Below are 22,524 nucleotides of genomic sequence, written 5' to 3'. Positions count from 1 at the left end.
CAGATATACCACATCTATTGGCTCTCCATTATCTACTGCACTGGTAATGTCCTCAAAAAATGTCACTAAATTAGTTAGGCACGACCTGCCCTTTATGAACCCACGCTGCGTCTGCCCAATGGGACAATTTCCATCCAGATGCTTTGCTATTTCTTCCTTGATGATAGATTCCAGCATCTTTCCTACTACCGACGTTAAGCTAACTGCCTATAATTACCTGCTTTCTGCCTACCTCCTTTTTTAAATGTGGTGTCACGTTTGCTAATTTCCAATCCACCGGGACCACCCCAGAGTCTAGTGAATTTTGGTAAATTATCACTAGTGCATTTGCAATTTCCCAAGCCATCTCTTTTAGCACTCGGATGCATTTCATCAGGGCCAGGAGACTTGTCTACCTTTAGCCCCATTAGCTTGCACATCACTACCTCCTCAGTGATAATAATCATCTCAAGGTCCTCACCTGTCATTGCCTCATTTCCATCAGTCACTGGCATGTTATTTGTGTCTTCCACTGCGAAGACCGACCCAAAAAACCTGTTCAGTTCCTCAGACATTTCCTCATCTCCCATTATTAAATCTCCCTTCTCATCCTCTAAAGGACCAATATTTACCTTAGCCACTCTTTTTTGTTTTATATATTTGTAGAAACTTTTACTATCTGTTTTTATCTTCTGAGCAAGTTTACTCTCATAATCTTTCTCTTCTTTATAGTTTTTTTTGGAGCTTTCTGTTGCACCCTAAAGATTTCCCAGTCCTATAGTCTCCCACTAATCTTTGCCACTTTGTATGCTTTTTCCTTCAATTTGATACTCTCCCTTATTTCCTTAGATATCCATGATCGTTTTTCCCTCTTTCTACCGTCCTTCCTTTTTGTTGGTAGAAACCTTTGCTGAGCACGGTGAAAATTTGCTTAGAAGGTTCTCCATTGTTCCTCAACTGTTTCACCATAAAGTCTTTGCTCCCAGTCTACCATAGCTATCTCTTCTCTCATCCCATTGTAATCCTCTTTGTTTAAGCACAAAGCACTAGTGTTTGATTTTACCTTCTCACCCTCCATCTGTATTTTAAATTCCAGCATATTGTGATCGCTCCTTCCGAGAGGATCCCCGACTATGACATCATTAATCAATCCCGTCTCATTACACAGGACCAGATCTAGGACCGTTGTCCCCTCGTAGGTTCCATTACATATTGTTCTAGGAAACTATCGCGGATACATTCTATAAACTCCTCCTCAAGGCTGCCTTAACTGACCTGGTTAAACCAATCGACATGTAGATTAAAATCCCCCACGATAACTGCTGTACCATTTCTTCATGCATCCATTATTTCTTTGTTTATTGCCTGCCCCACCATAATGTTACTATTTGGTGGCCTATAGACTACTCCCATGAGTGACTTTTTCGCCTTACTATTCCTGATTTCCACCCAAATGGATTCAACCTTATCCTCCATAGCACCGATGTCATCCCTTACTATTGCCCAGATGTCATGCTTAAATAACAGAGCTACACCACCTTCCTTACCATCCACTCTACCCTTGGATATTTAACTCCCAGTTGTGACCATTCTTTAACCATGTTTCAGTAATGGCCACTAAATCATAATCATTTACGATGATTTGCGCCATCAACTCATTTACCTTATTCCGAATACTACGAGCATTCAGGCAAAGTACACTTATGTTGGTTTTTATACATCTGTTTTGAATCTTAACACCGTGATCAGTAACCTCTCCTAAGTTATTTTTCCTCTTAACTTTTCCTAATTTTCCTTGTCGTCGAACCCATATCTTCATGTAACAACCTGCTGCGCCACTTTCAATTTATGTTTTTACTTCCCGTTTTATTCCTTTTAGTATTACTGGACCTATTCAGTGAGCTCCCCTCAGTCACTGTACCTTGTACAGTCGCCCTTTTTGATTTTTGACTATGGCTTCTCTGCCTTACACTTTCCCCCTTTCTGCCTTTTGTTTCTGTCTCTGTTTCACATCCTTCCGACTTCCGGCATCGGTTCCCAGCCCCCTGCCAAATTAGTTTAAACACTCCCCAACCGCTCTAGCAAATAGCCCCCCTGAGGACATCAGTTCCAGTCCTGCCCAGGTGTAACCCGTCCAGTTTGTACATGTCCCACCTCCCCCAGAACCGGTCCCAATGCCCCAGGAATCTGAAACCCTCCCCCTGACACCATCCCTTCAGCCACATATTCATCCTATATATCCTGTCATTTCGACTCTGTCAAGCATGTGGCACCGGTAGTAATCCTGAGAGCACTACCTTCGAGATCCGATTTCTTAACTTCCTTCCTAGCTCCCTGTATTCTGCTTTTAGGACCCCATCCCTTTTTTTTAACCTATGTCGTTTGTACTGATGTTGTTCAGCAGTAGCAGCGAGAGCAGTAAAGGGTGCTGTCGGGAAGGTAAGTTTCCCGCTTTAAAAACCTACCTTACAGGAGAAGCGGCCTTTGTTTTTTAACTAACTTTTATTTTCGAAGTTGTTTTTTTTGTTTCAGAGCAGCAGGAAACCGGAAGTCGGCCTTGGGGATTTCTGGGAAGGTGTGTAGTACCTGCATGTAAGTTGAGCGGTTGCTAAACCCGAGACACTACACTTGTAGTGTCCCCCACCCTTCCACCTCCTTTAACCTAAGGGGTTGAGTGAATATCAGGTAAGCTCTTCCTTTCTTTTTCTTGTTTTATCTAGAGGGGATGGCAGGGAAGGCAGTGCAATGTTCCTCCTGCAGAATGTTTGAGGTGAGGGATGCCGTCAGTGTCCCTGCTGATTTCACCTGTGGGAAGTGCACCCATCTCCAGCTCCTCAGAAACCGTGTCAGGGAACTGGAGTTGAAGTTGGATGAACTTCGGATCATTCGGAAGGCAGAGGTGGTCATAGATAGAAGCTTCAGGGATGTAGTTACTCCGAAGAATGAAGATAGATGGGTGACGGTGAGAGGGGCTGGGAGGAAATAGTCAATATAGAGATCCCCTGTGGTCGTTCCCCTCAGTAACAAATATACCGCTTTGGATACTGGTGGGTGGGACGACTTACCAGGGGTAAGCCATGGAGTACAGGTCTCTGGCACAGAGTCTGTCCCTGTTGCTCAGAAGGGAAGGGGGGAAGAGGAGTAGAGCATTAGTCATTGGAGACTCCATAATTAGGGGGATAGATAGGGGATTCTGTGGGAACGAGAGAGACTCCCGGTTGGTGTGTTGCCTCCCAGGTGCCAGGGTCCGTGATGTCTCGGATCGTGTTTTCGGGATCCTTAAGGGGGAGGGGGAGCAGCCCCAAGTCATGGTCCACATAGGTACCAACGACATAGGTAGGAAAAGTGATAGGGATGCAAGGCAGGAATTCGGGGAGCTAGAACAAACAGAGTTATTATCTCTGGGTTGTTACCTGTGCCACGTGCTAGCGAGATGAGGAATAGGGAGAGAGAGCAGTTGAACACGTGGGTACAGGGATGGTGCAGGAGAGAGGGTTTCAGATACCTGGATAATTGGGGCTCATTCTGGGGTAGGTGGGACCTCTACAAACGGGATGGTCTACACCTGGACCAGAGGGGTACCAATATCCTGGGGGGGATATTTGCTAATGCTCTTCGGGAAGGTTTAAACTAATTCAGCATGGGGTTGGGAACCTGAATTGTAGCTCCAGTATACAGGAGGTTGAGAGTAGTGAGGTCATGAGTAAGGTTTCAAGGTTGCAGGAGTGTACCGGCAAGCAGGAAGGTGGTTTAAAGTGTGTCTACTTCAACGGCAGGAGCATCCGGAATAAGGTGGGTGAAGTTGCAGCATGGGTTGGTACCTGGTACTTCGATGTTGTGGCCATTTCGAAGACATGGCTGGAGCAGGGACAGGAATGGTTGTTGCAGGTTCCGGGGTTTAGATATTTCAGTAAGCTCAGGGAAGGTGGTAAAAGAGGGGGAGGGGTGGCATTGTTAGTCAAGGACAGTATTACTGTGGCAGAAAGGACGTTTGATGAGGACACGTCTACTGAGGTAGTATGGGCTGAGGTTAGAAACAGGAAAGGAGAGGTCACCCTGTTGGGAGTTTTCTATAGGCCTCCGAAAAGTCCCAGAGATGTAGAGGAAAGGATTGCAAAGATGATTCTGGATAAGAGCGAAAGTAACAGGGTAGTTGTTATGGGGGACTTTAACTTTCCAAATATTGACTGGAAACGCTATAGATCGAGTACTTTAGATGGGGCTGTTTTTGTCCAATGTGTGCAGGAGGGTTTCCTGACACAGTATGTTGATAGGCCAACATGAGGCTAGGCCACATTGGATTTGGTACTGGATAATGAACCAGGACAGGTGCTAGATTTGGAGGTAGGTGAGCACTTTGGTCATAGTGACCACAATTCAGTTACGTTTACTTTAGCGATGGAAAGGGATAGGTATATACCACAGGGGAAGAGTTATAGCTCGGGAAAGGCAATTGTGATGCGATGAGGCAAGACTTAGGATGCATAGGTTGGGGAAGGTAACTGCAGGGGATGGGCATAATTGAAATGTGGAGCTCGTTCAAGGAACAGCTACTGCGTGTCCTTGATAAGTATGTACCTGTCAGGCAGGGAGGAAGTTGTCGAGCGAGGGAACCGTGGTTTACTAAAGTAGTTGAATCACTTGTCAAGAGGAAGAAGGAGGCTTATGTAAAGATGTGACGTGAAGGTTCAGTTAGGGCGCTCAAGAGTTACAAGTTAGCTAGGAAGGACCTAAAGAGAGAGATAAGAAAAGCCAGGAGGGGACATGAGAAGCCTTTGGCAGGTAGGATCAAGGATAATGCTAAAGCTTTCTCTAGGTATGTCAGGAATAAAAGAATGACTAGGGTAAGAGTAGGGCCAGTCAAGGACAGTGGTGGGAAGTTGTGCGTGGAGTCTGAGGAGATAGGAGAGGTGCTAAATCAATATTTTTCATCAGTATTCACACAGGAAAAAGACAATGTTGTCGAGGAGAATACTGAGTTACAGGCTACTAGACTAGAAGGGCTTGAGGTTCATAAGGAGGAGGTGTTAGCAATTCTGGAAAGGGCAAAAATAGATAAGTCCCCAGGGCCGGATGGGATTTATCCTAGGATTCTCTGGGAAGCTAGGGAGGATATTGCTGAGCCTTTGGCTTTGATCTTTATGTTGTCATTGTCTACAGAAATAGTGCCAGGACACTGGAGGATAGCAAATGTTGTCCCCTTGTTCAAGAAGGGGAGTAGAGACAACCCCGGTAACTATAGACCAGTGAGCCTTACTTCTGTTGTGGGCAAAGTCTTGGAAAGGTTTATAAGAGATAGGATTTATAATCATCTAGAAATGAATAATTTGATTAGGGATAGTCAACACGGTTTTGTGAAGGGTAGGTCGTGCCTCACAAACCTTATTGAGTTCTTTGAGAAGGTGACCAAACAGGTGGATGAGGGTAAAGCAGTTGATGTGGTGTATATGGATTTCAGAGAAGCGTTTGATAAGGTTCCCCACGGTAGGCTATTGCAGAAAATACGGAGGCTGGGGATTTAGGGTGATTCAGCAGTTTGGATCAGAAATTGGCTCGCTGTAAGAAGACAGAGGCGGTGGTTGATGGGAAATGTTCAGACTGGTGTCCAGTTACTAGTGATGTACCACAAGGATCTGTTTTGGGGCCACTGCTCTTTGTCATTTTTATAAATGACCTGGAGCAGGCGCAGAAGGATGGGTGAGTAAATTTGCAGATGACACTAAAGTCGGTGGAGTTGTGGACAGTACGGAAGGATGTTGCAGGTTACAGAGGGACATAGATAAGCTGCAGAGCTGGGCTGAGAGATGGCAAATGGAGTTTAATGCAGAAAAGTGTGAGGTGATTCATTTTGGAAGGAGTAATAGGAAGACAGAGTACTGGGCTAATGGTAAGATTCTTGGTAGTGTGGATGAGAAGAGAGATCTTGGTGTCCGCGTACATAGATCCCTGAAAGTTGCCACCCAGGTTGATAGGGTTATTAAGAAGGCGTACGGTGTGTTAGCTTTTATTGGTAGAGGGATTGAGTTTCAGAGCCATGAGGTCATGTTGCAGCTGTACAAAACTCTGGTGCTGCCGCATTTGGAGTATTGCGTGCAGTTCTGGTTGCCGCATTATAGGAAGGATGTGGAAGCATTGGAAAGGGTGCAGAGGAGATTTACCAGGATGTTGCCGGGTATGGAGGGAAGATCTTGTGAGGAAAGGTTGAGGGACTTGAGGCTTTTTTCGTTAGAGAGAAGTAGGTTAAGCGGTGACTTAATTGAGGCATACAAAATGATCAGAGGATTAGATAAGGTGGACAGAGAGAGCCTTTTTCCTCAGATGGTGATGACTAGCACGAGGGGACATAAGTTTTAAATTGAGGGGAGATAGATATAGGACAGATGTCAGAGGTAGGTTCTTTACTCAGAGAGTAGTAAGGGTGTGGAATGCCCTGCCTGCAACAGTAGTGGACTCGCCGACATTAAGGGCATTTAAATGGTCATTGGATAAACAAATAGTGTAGATGGGAATAGTGTAGATGGGCTTTAGAGTGGTTTCACAGGTCGGCGCAACATCAAGGGCCGAAGGACCTGTACTGCGCTGTAATGTTCTATGTTCTATGTACCACTACCACTGGCTGTTCACCCTCCCCCTCCAGAATGTCCTGTACCCGCTCAGAATCTCCTTGACCCTAGCACCAGGGAAGCAACACACCATCCTGGAGTCTCATTTGCGGCCACAGAAACGCCTGCCTATTCCCCTTACAATTGAATCACCTATAACTATTGCACTGTCACACTTATTACCTCGCCCCTCTGCAGCAGAACCAACTGTGGTGCCACGAGTTTGGCTGTTGCTGTTTTCCCCTGAGAGGCCATTCCCCTCAACAGTATCCAAAGCGGTATATCTGTTCTGCAGGGGAATGGCCACAGGAAATTCCTGCACTACCTGCCTCACTCTCTTGCTCTGTCTGGTGGTCACCCATTCCCTTCCTGCCTACGGAGTCTGAGCCTGTGGTGTGACCACCTCTCTATACGTGTTATCCACGATGCTCTCCGACTCGTGGATGCTCCACAGTGTCTCCAGCCGCCGCTCCAGCTCTGAAACTCGAGCTTCCACGAGCTGCAACTGGAGACACTTCCTGCACACATTCTGACCCTGGGGACTGGAACTGTCCCCAGCATGCCATATGGGGCGGCGGCATGGCAGCACAGTGGTTTGCACTGTTGGTTCACAGCGCCAATGTCCCAGATTCGATTCCCGGCTTGGGTCACTGTCTGCGGAGTCTGCACATTCTCCCGTGTCTGTGGGGGTTTCCTCCCACAGTCCAAAAACGTGTAGGTTAGGTGGATTGGCCATTCTATATTGCCCTCAATGTCCAAAATGGTTAGGTGGGGTTACTGGGTTACGGGGATAGGGTGGAGGTGTGGGCTTAAGTAGGGTCCTCTTTCCAAGGGCCGGTGCAGACACAATGGCCAAATGGCCTCCTTCTACACTGTAAATTCTATGTAAATATGGACAGTTCCCGCAGAGATTACTGGTAATGATAAGGAACATCCGCTGGCTGATTTTTCCTTACCTAACCTAGCAGTACAAAGGCCAATTATACAGTCCTATACATCTAATTCAGTACAAAAAATAGATTGAACTGTTAGTGGCTTGTTGAACCATTTGCAATTTTTTAGTATAATGTCAAGAGACATAAAAGGCTTTATCCAAAACTCACCTCCTGTTCCCAGAACTTTCAGCAACTCAAAGTTTTCTAATCCGACTTTTTCTTTGTGTCCAGTGAGGTTAGCTGTCAATTAAATTAAAAATACAAAATGAAGATAGCAATATAGTCATTCACTTAAACATAAAAACCTTGAAGTAAGGTTGTCAAGCCATTTTTTACAGGGATGTCAAGATGGAAAAAGCTCACACGCTGGAGATGTAGGAGTTGACACACACCATCCTCAGATATTTTTTCTTTATGACCCAGGTTCTGGTGTTTGTTTTTAAAAATACGAGTTAAATCTAAACATTTTCATGGTGACTACTGTGCGGATATTGAGACCAAAGAGAGCCTGTACTCACTGTAATCAAAGAGTAGCTGGAGGGTAGAATCAGCAGGAAGAGAGAGTGGAAATTAAGAAGGAGTCAAAAGAATGGATGAAGGAAACAACAATGAAGGAAAAAGTGATAGATAGTAATGTGACAATTAGAAAACTTTAGGAATATTGGCATCTAATCATTGAGATAAGTTAAGAGTTAAAAACCTGGGGGTATTGTGTGTTTACTTCAATGGTCATGGTTTTAAAAAGGATTTTGTTTGTACAGGCCTGGAAACTTCTCGGAAACAGCAGGTGAAATTGATCAGAAGAACGTGGATTGACTGTGGAGGCCCCTGGGCAGTTAATGTTCTTCTGCAGCCTGCAGAGATAATTTGGTTTTCAGCTTGGAGGAAGTCGTTGTTGGGTGGAGCCCAGGGAAGCGGAGAGGTAGTGCGTTTTGGAGAAGCTCTGAGAGAGGAGCTGAATTCTGATTTGCCTGATCCCTAGTCCATAATTCTTTCCCAGTAGGATTGTTAACAAAAATAGTAATAATATTTCAAAGCAGAGAAGTCTTGGCTGAAGACAAGGAAGAGGCTGAAAAAACCTAGTTGAAGCAGCTATTTGAAGATATTGAAGAATCCTGGGGTGCAGTCCATCTGGTCCGGGTGATTAATCAGCCTTCAGACCTTTCGGTTTCTCCAGAACCATCTCCTCAGTGATGACCACTGCACTCACCTCTTCCCCCTGACTCGCTTGAAGTTCTAGTATGCCAGTGGTGTCTTCCACTGTAAAGATTGATGCAAAGTACCTATTCAGTTCCTCTGCCATTTCTTTGTTCATTTCTCCAGCCTCATTTTCCAATGGTCCAATGTCCATTTTTGCCTATCTCTTACCTTTTATATAGCGAAAAAAAACCTCTTGAAAACTTCTTTTATATTACTAGTTAGCTTACACTTGTTCTTCATCTTCTCCCCCCTGTATTGCATTTTTAGTTGTCCTCTGCTTGCTTCGAAATGTATCCTAATCCTCTGGCTTCCCACTAATCCTCGCCACAATGCATGCGTTTTCTTTTGCTTTTATGCTGTCCCTGACTTCCCTCGTCAGCCATGGCTGCTGTGTTCTCCCCTTAGCATGTTTCCTCCTCCTTCAGCGAGTCGCAGAGGCAGCATTGGCCAATGGTCATCGAGGGGAGCAGTGGGGCGACTCTCAACTTCCAGGCCAGGGCTGAGGAGGGCAGGCAGGCAACCAACCAAAAAGAAGAGGACAGCAGTCCAACTAGCCAGCAGCAGCCAGGCAGAGCACACACGGTCGTCGAGGATCAAGGCCCGGCCACCCGAATGAGAGCCAAGAGGTGAGCAGAGCAGCAGGCGGCAGGTGCGAGGAAGAGCAGGCAAGCACTAGTGTCATTTTTTCCAGGAATCAGGGAGCAGCAGCCAACGGGAGCAGGGCGACTTGACCAGAGCCAGAGGCCAGCCACCAGCCAGGCAGAGATGAGAGTGAGAGGACTGGGCAGCAACTGGACCAGGCAGCCAGGGCAAATGAGAGAAGAGGCCAGGCCAAATAACCAGTGGCAGCAGCCAGGCAAGAGCACATGCGGTCGTTGAGGGCAGAGGTTCGAAGCCCGGCCACTTAAGCGAGAACCGAGAGGTGCGATGAAGGTCAGGCAAACACTGGCACTGTGTCTTGGAAATCAGGAAGAAGCGGCCAGCAGGAGCAGGGCGACTCGACCAGAGCCAGAGGTCAGTCAGGCAGCAGGGCTGCGAGTGAGAGGGGCTAGGCGGGCAGCAACCCGACTGGGCGGCGATGGCAAGAGCCTCTGTTTCTTGCATTGTGTGAGCTGAGTGTAGGTGGGGTCAGGAGGGCATTGATGTGGGGCGGCACAGTGGCGTATGGTTAGGACTGCTGCCTCACGGCACTGAGGACCCGGGTTCGATCCAGGCCCCAGGTCACTGTCCGTGTGGAGTTTGCACATTCTTCTCGTGTTTGCATGGTTTTACCCCCACAACCCAAAGATGTGCAGGCAGATGGATTGGTCACACTAAATTGTCCCTTAATTGGAAATTTCTTTTTAAAAAGGAGGGCATTGATGTAATTCGGGGTGGGGCTCGACATCATTGGGTGTGGACTGCCACATCACCGGGGTGAGGGCATGATATGGGGCAAAGAGGGAGAGCGCGGGTCCCTAAAAAGTGTAAGACCGCCTCTGAGCTTAAGTAAGAAGGATGCCAATTAGCTCTGCCTCTACCTGAAGCAAAAGCGATTGTGCCCTCTAACATTCCTGAGACTCATGCTCGTGACACTGATTGGCCATCAAGGACTAACCATTAGCAATGTCAGCTTCCTGCAGTCTCAAAGTCATGGAATTCCACTGGCACCATCATGGCCTTCTGTGCCCGGTGGGCACCGCAGGGTCTGGGGTACTTTATTGACCCTATTGACCCCTTTAATCACCTTTTAATTTGATATTTTTAAAGTTTCAGTTGATCTTTGTTTTAGTTTGGGCAGTGCTCCTTTAAGGAGTGGCCCCTTTGAGTTGTCCCTTAATTGGTTTACTTTAGTTTAATTAGTTGAACTTTTAAAGTTATGGAATGGGATGAATCCTCATGGTTCAGGGTTCAAAGCTTGGTTTCACAGCATCAAAAGGCTCTGGGCTCACTTCCCAATGCCTGTCAATCAGGATCCATTAGCCACTCCAAGGTGGACATAATCGTCCAGCTGACCCTGGCTATTCGGGATGAGTGGGCAGATAACTCTCCTGTCAGATCCCTCAGTGATAGTGAGACTAAGGGAGGGGAAACCCAGATGGGTGGCTAAAGGTGAATCAAAGTGGGCGAGGGCATAGGCCAGGGCGAGTCTTGTTCTGGAGAAGAGAGGGCACCTAAGCTGAGTGAATGATCTCCACTGGTGAAGTTCTGGGACTTGCTGCTTCCAGGTCAGGCAGGCCAATGGATCAGGGGCAGTGATGATGGTCAGCAGCTGCTACACCAAACTGACTCTCTCATTTTTCACAACATTCCTATTGATATCAGCATGGTGCCAGTGGAGCTAGCCATCCTACTCATCACTGCACTGGATGAGCACAGACTCAGCGGCACTGAGGGAAGACCCTGCAGAACGAGATCAGGGGACCACAGGGCAGGCTCAGGGACTAGAGGTCGCACCAGCCGTGCAGTAGGCATGAAGGCACTGAAGGAGACCAAGGGTCTACTGGACACGTGTGTCCTTCATAGAGCTGTTAGACAGCATGTGCCGTCAAAGACACTACCTCAGGAGGGAGACTGCCTCACCTCTGCCACGTGCTTGTGGACTTGATGCCAAGTGGTGGTGGAGGACACCCGCTCCCTGTAGCCACTAAGTTCACAGCAGTCCTCAATTTCTGCGCAACGATATCCTTCCAGGGCTCCACGGGGATCTCTGTGAGATCTCACAGGCATCCGCCCATATGTGCATCCATGAGGTGACGGATGCAATGTATGCACAAGCTCTAGTCTACATTCACTGTCTGTGCGGAGTCTGCATGCTCTCCCCCTGTCTACATGGGTTTCCTCCGTGTGCTCTGGTTTCCTTCCACAGTCCAGGTTAGATGGATTGGCCATGCTAAATTGCCCTTAGTGTCCAAAAAGGGTAGGTGGAGTTCTGGGGAGAGGTGGAAGCGTGGGCTTGAGTACGGTGCTCTTTCCAAGGTCTGGTGCAGACTTGATGGTCCACATGGCCTCCTTCTGCACTGTAAGTCTATGATCTATGATTAAATTTAGCCCGGATCAGGCCAGACTGGATGGGGGGGGGGGGGGGGGGGGGGGGGGGGCTACGGGCACATAGCTCGTCTGTCAGAGGTGCAAGGAGCAATAGATTTCACCGATATCATGCTCCGCGCCCCATGGCACCAGAGAATCCTCTTCATCAACCGGAAGGGGTTCCACTCCCTCAATGTCCAGCTGGTGTGCAACCACCAGATGTGCTTCATGCACATGTGTCCATTTTCCAGCGAGTGTACATGACAGCTAGATCCTTGGCCAGTCACAGGTCCCTGGAATCTTCGAGGAACAACCCAGGCTACAGGGATGGCTCCTTGGGGACAAGGGATATCCCCTCAGATCATGGCTGATGATGCCAGTGCAGAGGAGAGGCCACAGACTGCAATGGAGGCCAGGTACAATGAGCTACACAGCGTGACACAAGCTCATCGAGCGATGCATTGGCCTGTTGAAGTTGAGTTTCCGCTGACTTGACAGGTGCAGTGAGGCTCTACAATACAGCCCCAGAGAATCTCCCACATTGTTGTGGTCTACTGTGTCCTCTATAACCTGGTTCAGCAGCAGGGTGAGGAACTTCCTGAAGACGACCTTGAACAGCAGCACATGCCCTCGGACGAGGACATGCCTGAGGATGCCAAGGAAGAGCCTGCTGCAGAACCAGAGGGTGCAGGCCAGATGGGGGCCGAGGGTGCATGGACAGGGGAGACACCCTCATCGTCTCTTGCTTCATGACTAGCTCGCCAGACTACAGCATGACCCCCCCCCCCCCCACTTGAGTTCTCAATCATCAGGGTACTGGGGGCTGGGGAGATCTTGAATACCTGTTACCCGGTCAGGAGGGTGATGACGACTCATAGTGAGGAATGGTCTGTGATGCTTCTCAGGGAATGCTTATGTCTGACTGCCGTCTGTCTGCTGCCATGCAGTACGCTGACTCCCCGGCTCATTACTGAGTGAGGTTCCACGCATCATAATCTTGTCCCCTTGCTCTAGAGGGGGATTAAGTAAGGTGGAGGGTATAGGGTTCAATGAATCAACATCATGCTAATATCAATAGGAATGTTTCAACATTCTCATTGAGAGGGCCACATTGAATGAGAAAACTGTGTCCCAATGGAGAGAAGCGCCATGCCACTGGGAGGTGGGGAAATATTCTGAGGCATTAAAGTGACAAAAATAACATTTAATTCAGCGACTTATCCAAATGCCACAAGTTACAAATTTCTCCAACCAATAATGGCGAACTACACACCTGCCACCGCTGTGCCCCTACAATTCTTTACACTTGCGGACCCGCCCACTGCATCATGGTGCGTTCTCAGGCAGCACATCAGAGGCTGCCTTCTACACCCTGTTGCCTGAGATGCCATTGGCAAGTGTCCTCTGGAGGGCTGAGACCTAGAGGGTCCCAGCCTACTTTCAGGTGCCGCTGGTGTTGTTGTGTCACCCTGTTCTGCCTCCTGTGCTCGTCTCAGGAAGGGGGCATTCAGATGGGCTGATCACACCCAGGATCATGCACCCGGGCTGTGCTCCAGCGGGTCCTCCTCCCTCCAGGTGTACATGGGTCCATGGAGTGGAGGCTGGAGTGAGCTCCAGAACCCTCAATGTCATCTGGTGCTGCCAGTCCTAGAGGCCCATCATTGTTTGAATCATGGCATTGAACACCTCAGCCATGGTCCTCTGGGACTGAGTTATGCTTTGGAATTCCCTCAGCTTTCCACTGTGCATGCCACCCTTGCAGTGTTGGCCTGGGTGCCACGCATTGCTGGTACCATCTCCTGCGACAGGAGGCTGGGGGACTTCTCTATTTGATCTTGCAGTCTGACTAGTGTCGCTCTCCTGGAATTTCTGGCTCTGCCTTTGCATCTGAAGCAGCAAAGGAATGAATGTGTCCAGAGGCACAGCACCTGGCTGGGGCACAGCCACCTTCTGAGATAGAGCAGTCTAATCCCTGGGACATTCCTTTCTCAACCTGATGTCCATCAGAAGCTGTGTGGTGTTCACCAGATAGTGACCCAGAAGCCGGCCGACGAAGATCGCCCACCAAGGTGTGTGTCTCAATGCTGATGGATGGTGTAGGTGATAGCCATAACCTGATAGCCGTAACATGCTGCGTATTTTACGATTATGCGGCTGGGAATCGCACCGGTTTTCACATCGAGATTAACACTTTGCCATTTTTTGTGAAAATTCCATCCACTGTTTTAGGTCAATGAAGTTTCTAAAGCCGAGATGTAATAGGTTTTGAGCAAGGACCAAGTCAGTGATGGAGGGAGGTGGGAAGGTCTGTGATAGGGTGGAAGCTGGGAGAGTTTAAATAACAGAAGGGTTGATGGTCTGAGGCAAAAAAGAGAGTAGTAATAGGATAAGTAAAGAAACAAAAAGATCTGAATGGCAGAATCAATTACAGCTGCTCCTCAAAAACAACAAAAAAAGAGAAAACAAGAAGGAGAAACCAAAACTATCAAAGAAAATGGGAGCAGATTTACGGTCTGAAATTTTTGAATTCAATGTTGATTCCGGAAGACATTAAGTGCCTCTTCACAATTATGCTATCTGCACCTCTTCTATACGCATCTTTTGTTTCTTAACTTGACTAATTTGAACTTCCTTTTGCCTTGCACCATCAACCCTTTTGTCATTTAATAGTACCAATTTCCACCCTATGACATAACTTCCCTCCTGTTCTTTTTCTCAACATGTCTTTCCCTTTAAAACCTATTACAAGGACCTGAAACATTATTCTGTTCCTTTCTCCACAAAAGCTCTCACTGAAACAAATAAGATTTTGAGGGGACTAGGCAGGGTCGATGCTGAATTTTCATCAGGGAATCTAGATCTATGGGCATAATTTCAAAAGAAGGGACGGGTCTCCTATTTAAGTAGGAAATGAAGAGGAATTTCTTCTCTTGGAGGGTTGTTAATCTTTGAAATTCTCGACTCTAAAGTCCAATGGAAGCTGTTGTTGAACATATCCAAGACTGTTAAGACAGATTTTTGATCTTCAAGGGAAACGAGGGTTATGGGGAAATTGTAAAAGTGGAGTTAAGGCCACAATCAGATTAGCCATGGTCTTACTGAATGGCAGAGCTGGCTCAATGGGCCAAATAGTCTACTCCTGCTCCTATTTCTTATATCAAACCTACTGAGAATTTCCATCATTTTCTGCTCTTAACGTAACAAAATGTCACTATTTCCTAATAATTGTTTAAAATTGGAAACTGCAACTGTGATGCAAGGTTAGTTTGTTAACCTTCATCTGCTTGCTAGATCCTCTCATTCTCACCCCCACTACTTCTGTAGAGCAGAAGCTATGTCGGTCAGTCAGCAACACAGATGCTAGGACTTCCTCATTAATATTGCAAATGGTTTCAAACCTTATGTCTGACAACAGATGCTAATCAGGTTAACAGTTTCTAAGTTGGATGTTGATGACTGGGTGGGATGCTCAACCATGCTGGAGGTAGATGTTGTCCCTACTAGTGGGATGAATTTAGAGGGCTAGAGATTGGTTGATTCAACTTCCTAGGTGCAAAGGCGAAGAGTCACTGCCTGACTGCAGTGATTTGGATGGAGATGGGAAGCACATAAATTTGGTGCTCTCACTTCATGATTGCCATCCGGTGCTGAGCTGTCCTCCTTATAGTGCTGCCAGCAGCCTCAGAACAAAGCAGGGATCGTGTAGTGCTGGGCCAATAGCACGTGCTGCAGGCAGCCTTTGCTTCTTAAATGGCACGTGCGCTGGAAAGCAGCTCTAAATTAAAGGAAGGCTGCTGGTAAATTATCTTGAAGGACTTGCAAGAGGCAAGGAAAAGGGCTCTTAGATTCATTGTTGCTGCCTTGGATGTCACCATGTAGAGGACAGAAGAAAGGCCAGGTTTCCATGGCGATAACCAGCAGGCTCTCAAGGAACAAAGGGAGCTGAAGCATGTAGCTTCAGCCATGGAGTGAATGCACAGAATTTGACCCCAAGAACATGGCAGTAGTGTTGAAATACATTTAATGATCTCACATGAATGGTCAAGGTGTGAATGCATCCTAACATCACATCTCATAACCACAACACCAATTTGCCATGTTGTACATTGCGGCAGACTCCTTTACTATTCCAATGCATCATTGCCAACTGCGATTAAATGGATTCCTGGAGGTTTCAATCACATGACTTAACTCCCATGCTCCAGCCATTTGTCAGTCCACACATCCATCCTTGTGATGCATTATTCTCCTACACCAATTAGACCACAAAAAGACTCATGACCCAATTAGATTATGCTTGACTGTCAGCCAAACTGTCTTTTTTCTCACCCCAATTTCAACATTTTAAAATCTAGTAAAGATAAAGGTTTTAAAAAATCATCTTTTTTTTCATGTCCCAATGATTTTTCTCCAGGATTGCACACAACAGTGTCCTGGAGATTGACCTTCCAATTCCTGGAGAGACAAGGCTAATCCTGAAGAGTTGGCAACCCTATTGCAGCAGCACGTGTTGGCATCAGGACTCATGCCTCAGCCATGCACTTTCCAATAATGTTTGTCGCACACATACATCTCGTGCCATCTACACAAACCTCCAGCCATTCGGCTCTGACTGGTATATCACCCAACTAAGCACTGCCTACCCAATCACTGACATTCTGCCTTCTCTTGTGGGAGAGGGTTGTCCACTGTGCCAGGGAGGGCCAGCATGACTGCATCTACTGAACCCCCTCAAATGATATCGCTGCATCGTCAAATCAGCAGCAACATAGACCTTGGCCACCCAGGATGATAGGAAGTGACTACAGCCTTGTGGCCCTTCTCAACTCCAAGCTCACCCTCATCCTGAGATGTGGCATGGAGGAAGCTGCAGACAGTGTGACCATGGACCTTCTGCGTTCCATTCCAGCTTCAGGTTACCTACCCAATCCTCCCCTTATACTTTTGGATACCCAAGAACAATTGGCTGAACAGCTTCAGGACAGGCCAGGTTGAAGAGGAAGAGCAACATGACGCGAGTGATGAATAGGCACTGTTACTGATACTCTCAGTCACTGGCACAGACATCAGCACTATATGCACAGATATCGGGACTATATGAACTTCAGAGGTTAGTATAGAATGAGGTGAGACATCAGGCATGGATCGGCTACAATCAACCTCGAGGAAAAGGGTGATGTGTGCTAAATCCCGAGAGGGTGAGTTTACAGATATATTCTGCTGCAGTGGACTGAGATAAGAACTTTGACAGAATGGCATAAAAAAATAATGCAGATGATGATGCACAACAAGGTGCTCTGTGCATTGGCACTGGTAGGCCTGGCAGAGACCCTCTAGTTACTGTTCAAGAGCTTGGCTCAAATGTGGCGTAGCTTGGAGCCTATCCTTTCATGTGTGGAAGTGATGGTCAATTCCATGGCAGCACTGGTGTACCAACCCATGACGGAACAATTCTACTGCAGCACAGGCCCAAAGCTTCCCATTGTCTCAGTGGAAGCTCAGATGGAAGTCATGGGATCCATACATGCTTCTATGCAAGCTCAGACTAGTGTCATTATGGGTGCAGATCGCAGTGCTCAAAGTATTCCCACTGCTGAACCATATTACTGCCAGACAATGTAGGTATGACCAGTCTCTAGGAAGCCTACTCAGATATCAAAATCTGCACCTCCACTCAGTACTCAATTTTAGTGAATGCCCACCAAGCATTAAATTTAATGCAATCTGCAGACAAGAACTGTGTTCACATGGCTCCTTTTGGCTAGCATCCTGGCACAGGTCCCATAGGTTCATGTATTGATGTGTGTCTGGAAACATATTTCCACAGCTCTGCTATACTTCATTAATGGATGTATGATAAAAGACTATGTCTGAGGTTATCCATTCTGCTAGAAAAAAATCAAAAGGCAACTTACTATCTCAATGGAGAGAAACTTCAGAGTGCTTCGGTGCACAGGGATCTGGGTGACCTTGTCATGAATTTCAGAAAACTAGTATGCAGGTACAGCAGGTAACGAGGAAAGAAAATGGAATTTTGGCATTTATAGCTAAAAGGTTAGAGTAAAAGCAGTGAAGTGTTTTTGCACTGTCCAGGGCATTGGCAAGAAGACACCTGGAGTATTGTGTAAAGATTTGGTCACCTTATTTGAGCAGGAATGTAGTTGCATCAGAGGCAGTTCAGAGGAGGTTCACAAAATTGATTCTAGAGATGAGGGGTTTGTCTTATGAAGAGAGATTGAGCAGTTTAGGCCATTCTCTCTAGAATTTAGAAGAATGAGGAGAGATCAAATTGAGGTATATAAGATGAGGTACATAAGATAATAAAAGGTATGAACAAAGTAGAAGTGGAGCGGATGCTTCCTCTTGCGGGGTATTCAAGTTTGAGAGGTCATTGTCTCAAGATAAGGGGTAGCAAATTTAAAGCAGAGATGAAGGGAAACTAAGGGTTGTGAATCTGTGGAACTCCCTATCCCAGAGTGCAGTGGATGCTGGAACGGTAAGTAATTTCAAGGAGGGGGTTAGACAGATTTTTCATTACGAATGGGTTGAAGGGTTACGGAGAACAGGCAGGACAGTGGAGTTGAGGCCATGATGAGATCAGCCATGATCGTATTGAGCGATCGAGCAGGCTCGAGAGGCTAAATTGCCTACTCTTGCTCCTAGTTTTCAAGAAAGAATTACTCTGTCTAATTCCACCTTCCAGCTCTTGGTCTGTATCCCTGTAAGTAACAGCACCTCAAGCACAAATATGGTGTTCTTGATTAACAAGGGGATTTCTTGATTAATAAGGAGATCAGAGGTTATGGGAAGAAGGCAGCAGAATTGAGGTGAGAACAGAAATCAGCCATTACCGAATGGCGGAGCAGACCCGATGGGTCGAATGGCTTAATTCTGCTCATATATCTTATGGTCGAGGTGCGGTAAGGGAGAGGCGATGTTTGGGGTTTTGTATATAGTTTACTTGGGTGTTTAGGCGTGGTGCTGGTGGGAAGGGGAGAAAAGAGGGGTAGAGTACTCTGATGGTAATTGGAGACTTTTGTTTGTTGATTTCTGTTGGGGGATTCAGTGGCATCTTGGGTGGGTCTGGCGCAATCCTTCTTGGAGGGTTGTTGGACTGCTCACAGGACGGGAATGACTGACTCCAGCGGGGGAGGGGCTGGTCACGTAGAATGCGAAGGGGTTGAGTGGCCCGGTTAAGAGATCCAGGGTGTTTACACGCGAGACCCATCTACAAGTTAGAGACCAGATAAGGTTACAGAGGGGCTGCGTGGGGCAAGTGTTCCATTCAGGGTTCGATGACAGGGGGGGGGGGGGGGAAGAGAGAGAGAGAGACACACTGCGATCCTCATCAACAGCTGGATGGCCTTTTCAGCAGGGAGGATTTTTAAAAAATAAATTTAGAGTACTCAATTATTTTTTTCCAATGTAGGGGAAATTTAGCTTGGCCAATCCACCTACCCTGCACATATTTTTAGGTTGTGGGGGTGAGACCCACGCAGGCATTGGGAGAATATGCAACCTCCACATGGACAACGTCCCTAGGTGGGGATCGAACCACGTACTCGGCACTGGGAGGCAGCAGTGCCAACCACTTCGCCACCATGCCGCCCCTCAACAGGGAGGATTTTGACAGATCCAAATGTTATGGTCAGTGGGTTAGCACGTACACCGGTCAGACTGGTCAACGTATATACCCCAAATTGGGCTGACACAACTTTTATTAAATAGGTTGCTGTCACTGATCTTGGATCTGGATTCACACCAGCTGATCATGGGTGGAGATTATATTTGAGTTTTGGACCCCCGACTGGATAAATCGAAACCCAAGCTGTTAAGACCTTTTGGGATGGTAAAGGCTCTGTTGTCCGTCGTGGAGCAGATGGGGGGAGATATCCCGTTCTCCTCTCAGGTCCACCAGGTTTATTCTAGGGTTGATATTTTTGTAGTTGGTAGGTCCTTATCGCCGGGGGTGATGGAGTCGGGATACTCAACAATGGTGATCTCTGATGATGCCCCGCATTATGTAGACATGATGTTGGCATGGGTCCCGCTCAGTGCCCCCTTTGGAGGTTTGACAGTGTTGGCAGATAAAAGTTTTTGAGAGGATTTGCAAGAAATATTTGAGCTTTAAAAGAAGTGAAGATATTTCCCCTTCAACACGGTACGAGGTGTTGAAGGTGGTCGTTAGAGGGGAGATTATCTTCTTTAATGCGCACATGGAAAATAGCAAAAGGGCAGAGAGGCAGAGGTTCATGAATGCCATCTTAGAGGTGGACCGTCAATACTCGATGAGACATCAGAATTGCTGGCTTGCAGCAAGAAGCTACAGGTGGAGTTTGGGTTTCTAGCCACGGACAGGGCCGCATATTTGCTACGTCATTCGCGGGGGCTCTCTATGAATATGCGGCAAAGGGTAGTCACCTGCTGGCACATCAGCTGAGACAGCAGGCGACCTCTCGGGAAATTGTGCAAGTCAGGGATGGGGCTGGTAGACTGATCTCCATTCCAACCAAGATCAATGGTGTGTTCTATCAGAAACTGTATGAATAGGAACTACCAGAGGATGAGTCCTTAGTGTCTGAGTTTTTAGATGGTTTGGCCTTCCCAGTAGTGTAGCAGGAGGAATTGGAAACTCCTCTGACTCTAAAAGAAATTAAGGAGGGTATGGGATTGATGCAGTCGGAGAAGGCACCAGGACCAGATGGGTTCCCATTTGAATATTACAAAACGTTTGCCGGGTTGCTGACCCAAGTGCTGCTCGAGATGTTGGAGGAATCTTTGACTCAAGGGATGTTGCTGACCTCTTTGGTTCAGGCAACAATCTCCTTGACATTGAAGAAGGATAAAGACTCGATAGAATGTCGGTCGTACCGCCCCATCTCTTTGTTGAATGCAGATGCAAAGTTGCTAGCAAAGGCATTGGGCGAGGTGCATGGAGTCCTGGCTCCTGGGGATAATTTCAGAAAAACAGACAGAATTTGTTAAGGGGAGACAACTGTCAGCCAATGTCCGGAGCCTGCTCAACATGGTTCTGTCCCTCTCTCCATCCCCTGAAATGGAGGTGATTATTTCTATGGATGCAGAAAAGGCATTCAATAGGGTGGAATAGAGCTATTTATTTGAGGCCATGGGCAGGTTTGGCTTTGGATCCTGGATCCAGCTTTTGTATAGAGTCCCTACTGCCAGTGGCAATACAAATAATTTAAACTTGAAATACTTCCAACTGGGAAGAGGCATGAGACAGGGATGTCCACTGTCTCCACTACTGTTTGCCTGGCTGTTGAACCTCTGGCTATCACATGAGGTCATCCACAAAGTGGAGGGGAATAGATAGAGGGACGAGGGGCATAGAGTGTTGTTAAATGCAGATGCCATGTTACTGTATGCAAAGGACCATCTCTCCAGTGCAGAGGGGATAATGAAACTGCTCCAGAGTTTTGGCTCCTTTTTGGGGTACAAATTTAACCTGGGTAAACACAATGTTTTCCGGTGAATCCACCAGGAAGGGGAGCCAAACTGAGGAAGTTGCCTTTTCGTCTGGCCAGGTCTAACTTTTGTTATCTGGGAGTTCAGGTGGCCCTTGATTGGACCTCGTTACATAAGCTAACAGCGGTGAAGGAGGACCAAGAGATGGGGCAGCCTCCCGCTAACTTTGGCTGGAAGGATCCAATCGATTAAAATGAATATCTTCCCAAGATTTTGTTTTTTGTCTTCCTTTCAAAGTCTTTTTTTACAGGAGTTAATAAGAGGATCTCGTATTTTATTTCGGTGGGTAGGACCCCGTGGATGCATAGGGTGTTTTTACAAAGGAATAGATAATCAGAGGGTCTTCGTTACCCAACCAGTTATGTTATTATTGGGCGGCAAATATTGAAAAGGTGCAGGTGTGGCACAGAGGGACAGAGTCCATATGGGGGCGGATGGAGAGAAATTACTGTAAAGGTAGCAGCTCAAAGGCATTGGTTACGGCTCCCCTTCCGTTTTCCCCAATGAAATGGACTGCCAATCCAGTGGTGGTGGACACCTTGAAAATATGGGGACAATTTAGACGGCACTTCAAACTTGGTGCTATGACAACGTTGGCCCCAATCTGTGGGATCCATTGTTTTGTGCTGGCGGATTTGGATTTGACCTTCGGGGTTTGGAAGGAGGGGTTGGAAAGGTTTGGGGATCCGTTTGTTGATGAGTTTTGAGGCGTGGTTGGAAAAGGGTAAACCCTCAAGAGCTAACTGGTTTCGATATCACCAGGTACAAAACTTTGCACGCAAGGAAATTGGTTCCTTCCCTTTTGCCCCCCATCCTCGCTGATGGACAAAGTTATTTTGGCAGAAAGTGCAGGGGAGGGAGGGGTGTCAGAGATCCAAGTTCAGCTGTGTCTTTAGATTAAGTCCTGTAGGACAAAATTAAAAGAAAATGGGAGGAGGAATTGTTCACATAACTGGAGGATGGGGAATGGAGTGAGGTTCTATGTCGAGTCAACTTTATCTCTTTGTGTGCTTGTCTCAGCCTGATACAATTCAAGGTGGTGTATAGGGTGCATTTGACGAGGGCCTGAATGAGTGGGATTTTTGCAGGCTTGGGGATAGGTGCGAGCGGCACACTGGGGGGCCCTGCCCATCACACACTCATGTTCTGGTCCTGCCCTGGGCCTGTGAACTTTTGGGTCTCTTTCTTCAGCACCATGTCAGGCATTCATGGGTCAACATGGAGCCATGTCCTTTGGTGGCTATTTCTGGAGATCTCAAACTTGCCGGAGTTACAGACAGAGGCGAAGGCAGATATTGGGACTTTAATGGGAG

The 22,524-nt window shown here is 47.1% G+C and overlaps 1 protein-coding gene across 2 annotated transcripts in view; it reads right to left on the bottom strand.

Annotated features, from left to right (window-relative positions):
* Positions 1 to 22,524, bottom strand: part of LOC119972662 (ribosomal protein S6 kinase alpha-5-like) — a 163,350-nt gene that overhangs the window by 76,923 nt on the left and 63,903 nt on the right. For both annotated transcript variants that reach the window (XM_038809746.1, XM_038809736.1), the window contains exon 2: positions 7,685 to 7,756. In XM_038809746.1, coding sequence (XP_038665674.1) covers positions 7,685 to 7,756 — 72 coding nt within the window. The remainder of the gene's footprint in view (positions 1 to 7,684; positions 7,757 to 22,524) is intronic.

Source organism: Scyliorhinus canicula, chromosome 1 (genome assembly GCF_902713615.1).
Source record: "Scyliorhinus canicula chromosome 1, sScyCan1.1, whole genome shotgun sequence".
Classification (NCBI taxonomy): domain Eukaryota; kingdom Metazoa; phylum Chordata; class Chondrichthyes; order Carcharhiniformes; family Scyliorhinidae; genus Scyliorhinus; species Scyliorhinus canicula.
Note: the sequence above shows the minus strand (reverse complement) of the source record. Positions and strands in the feature narration are given on the sequence as shown.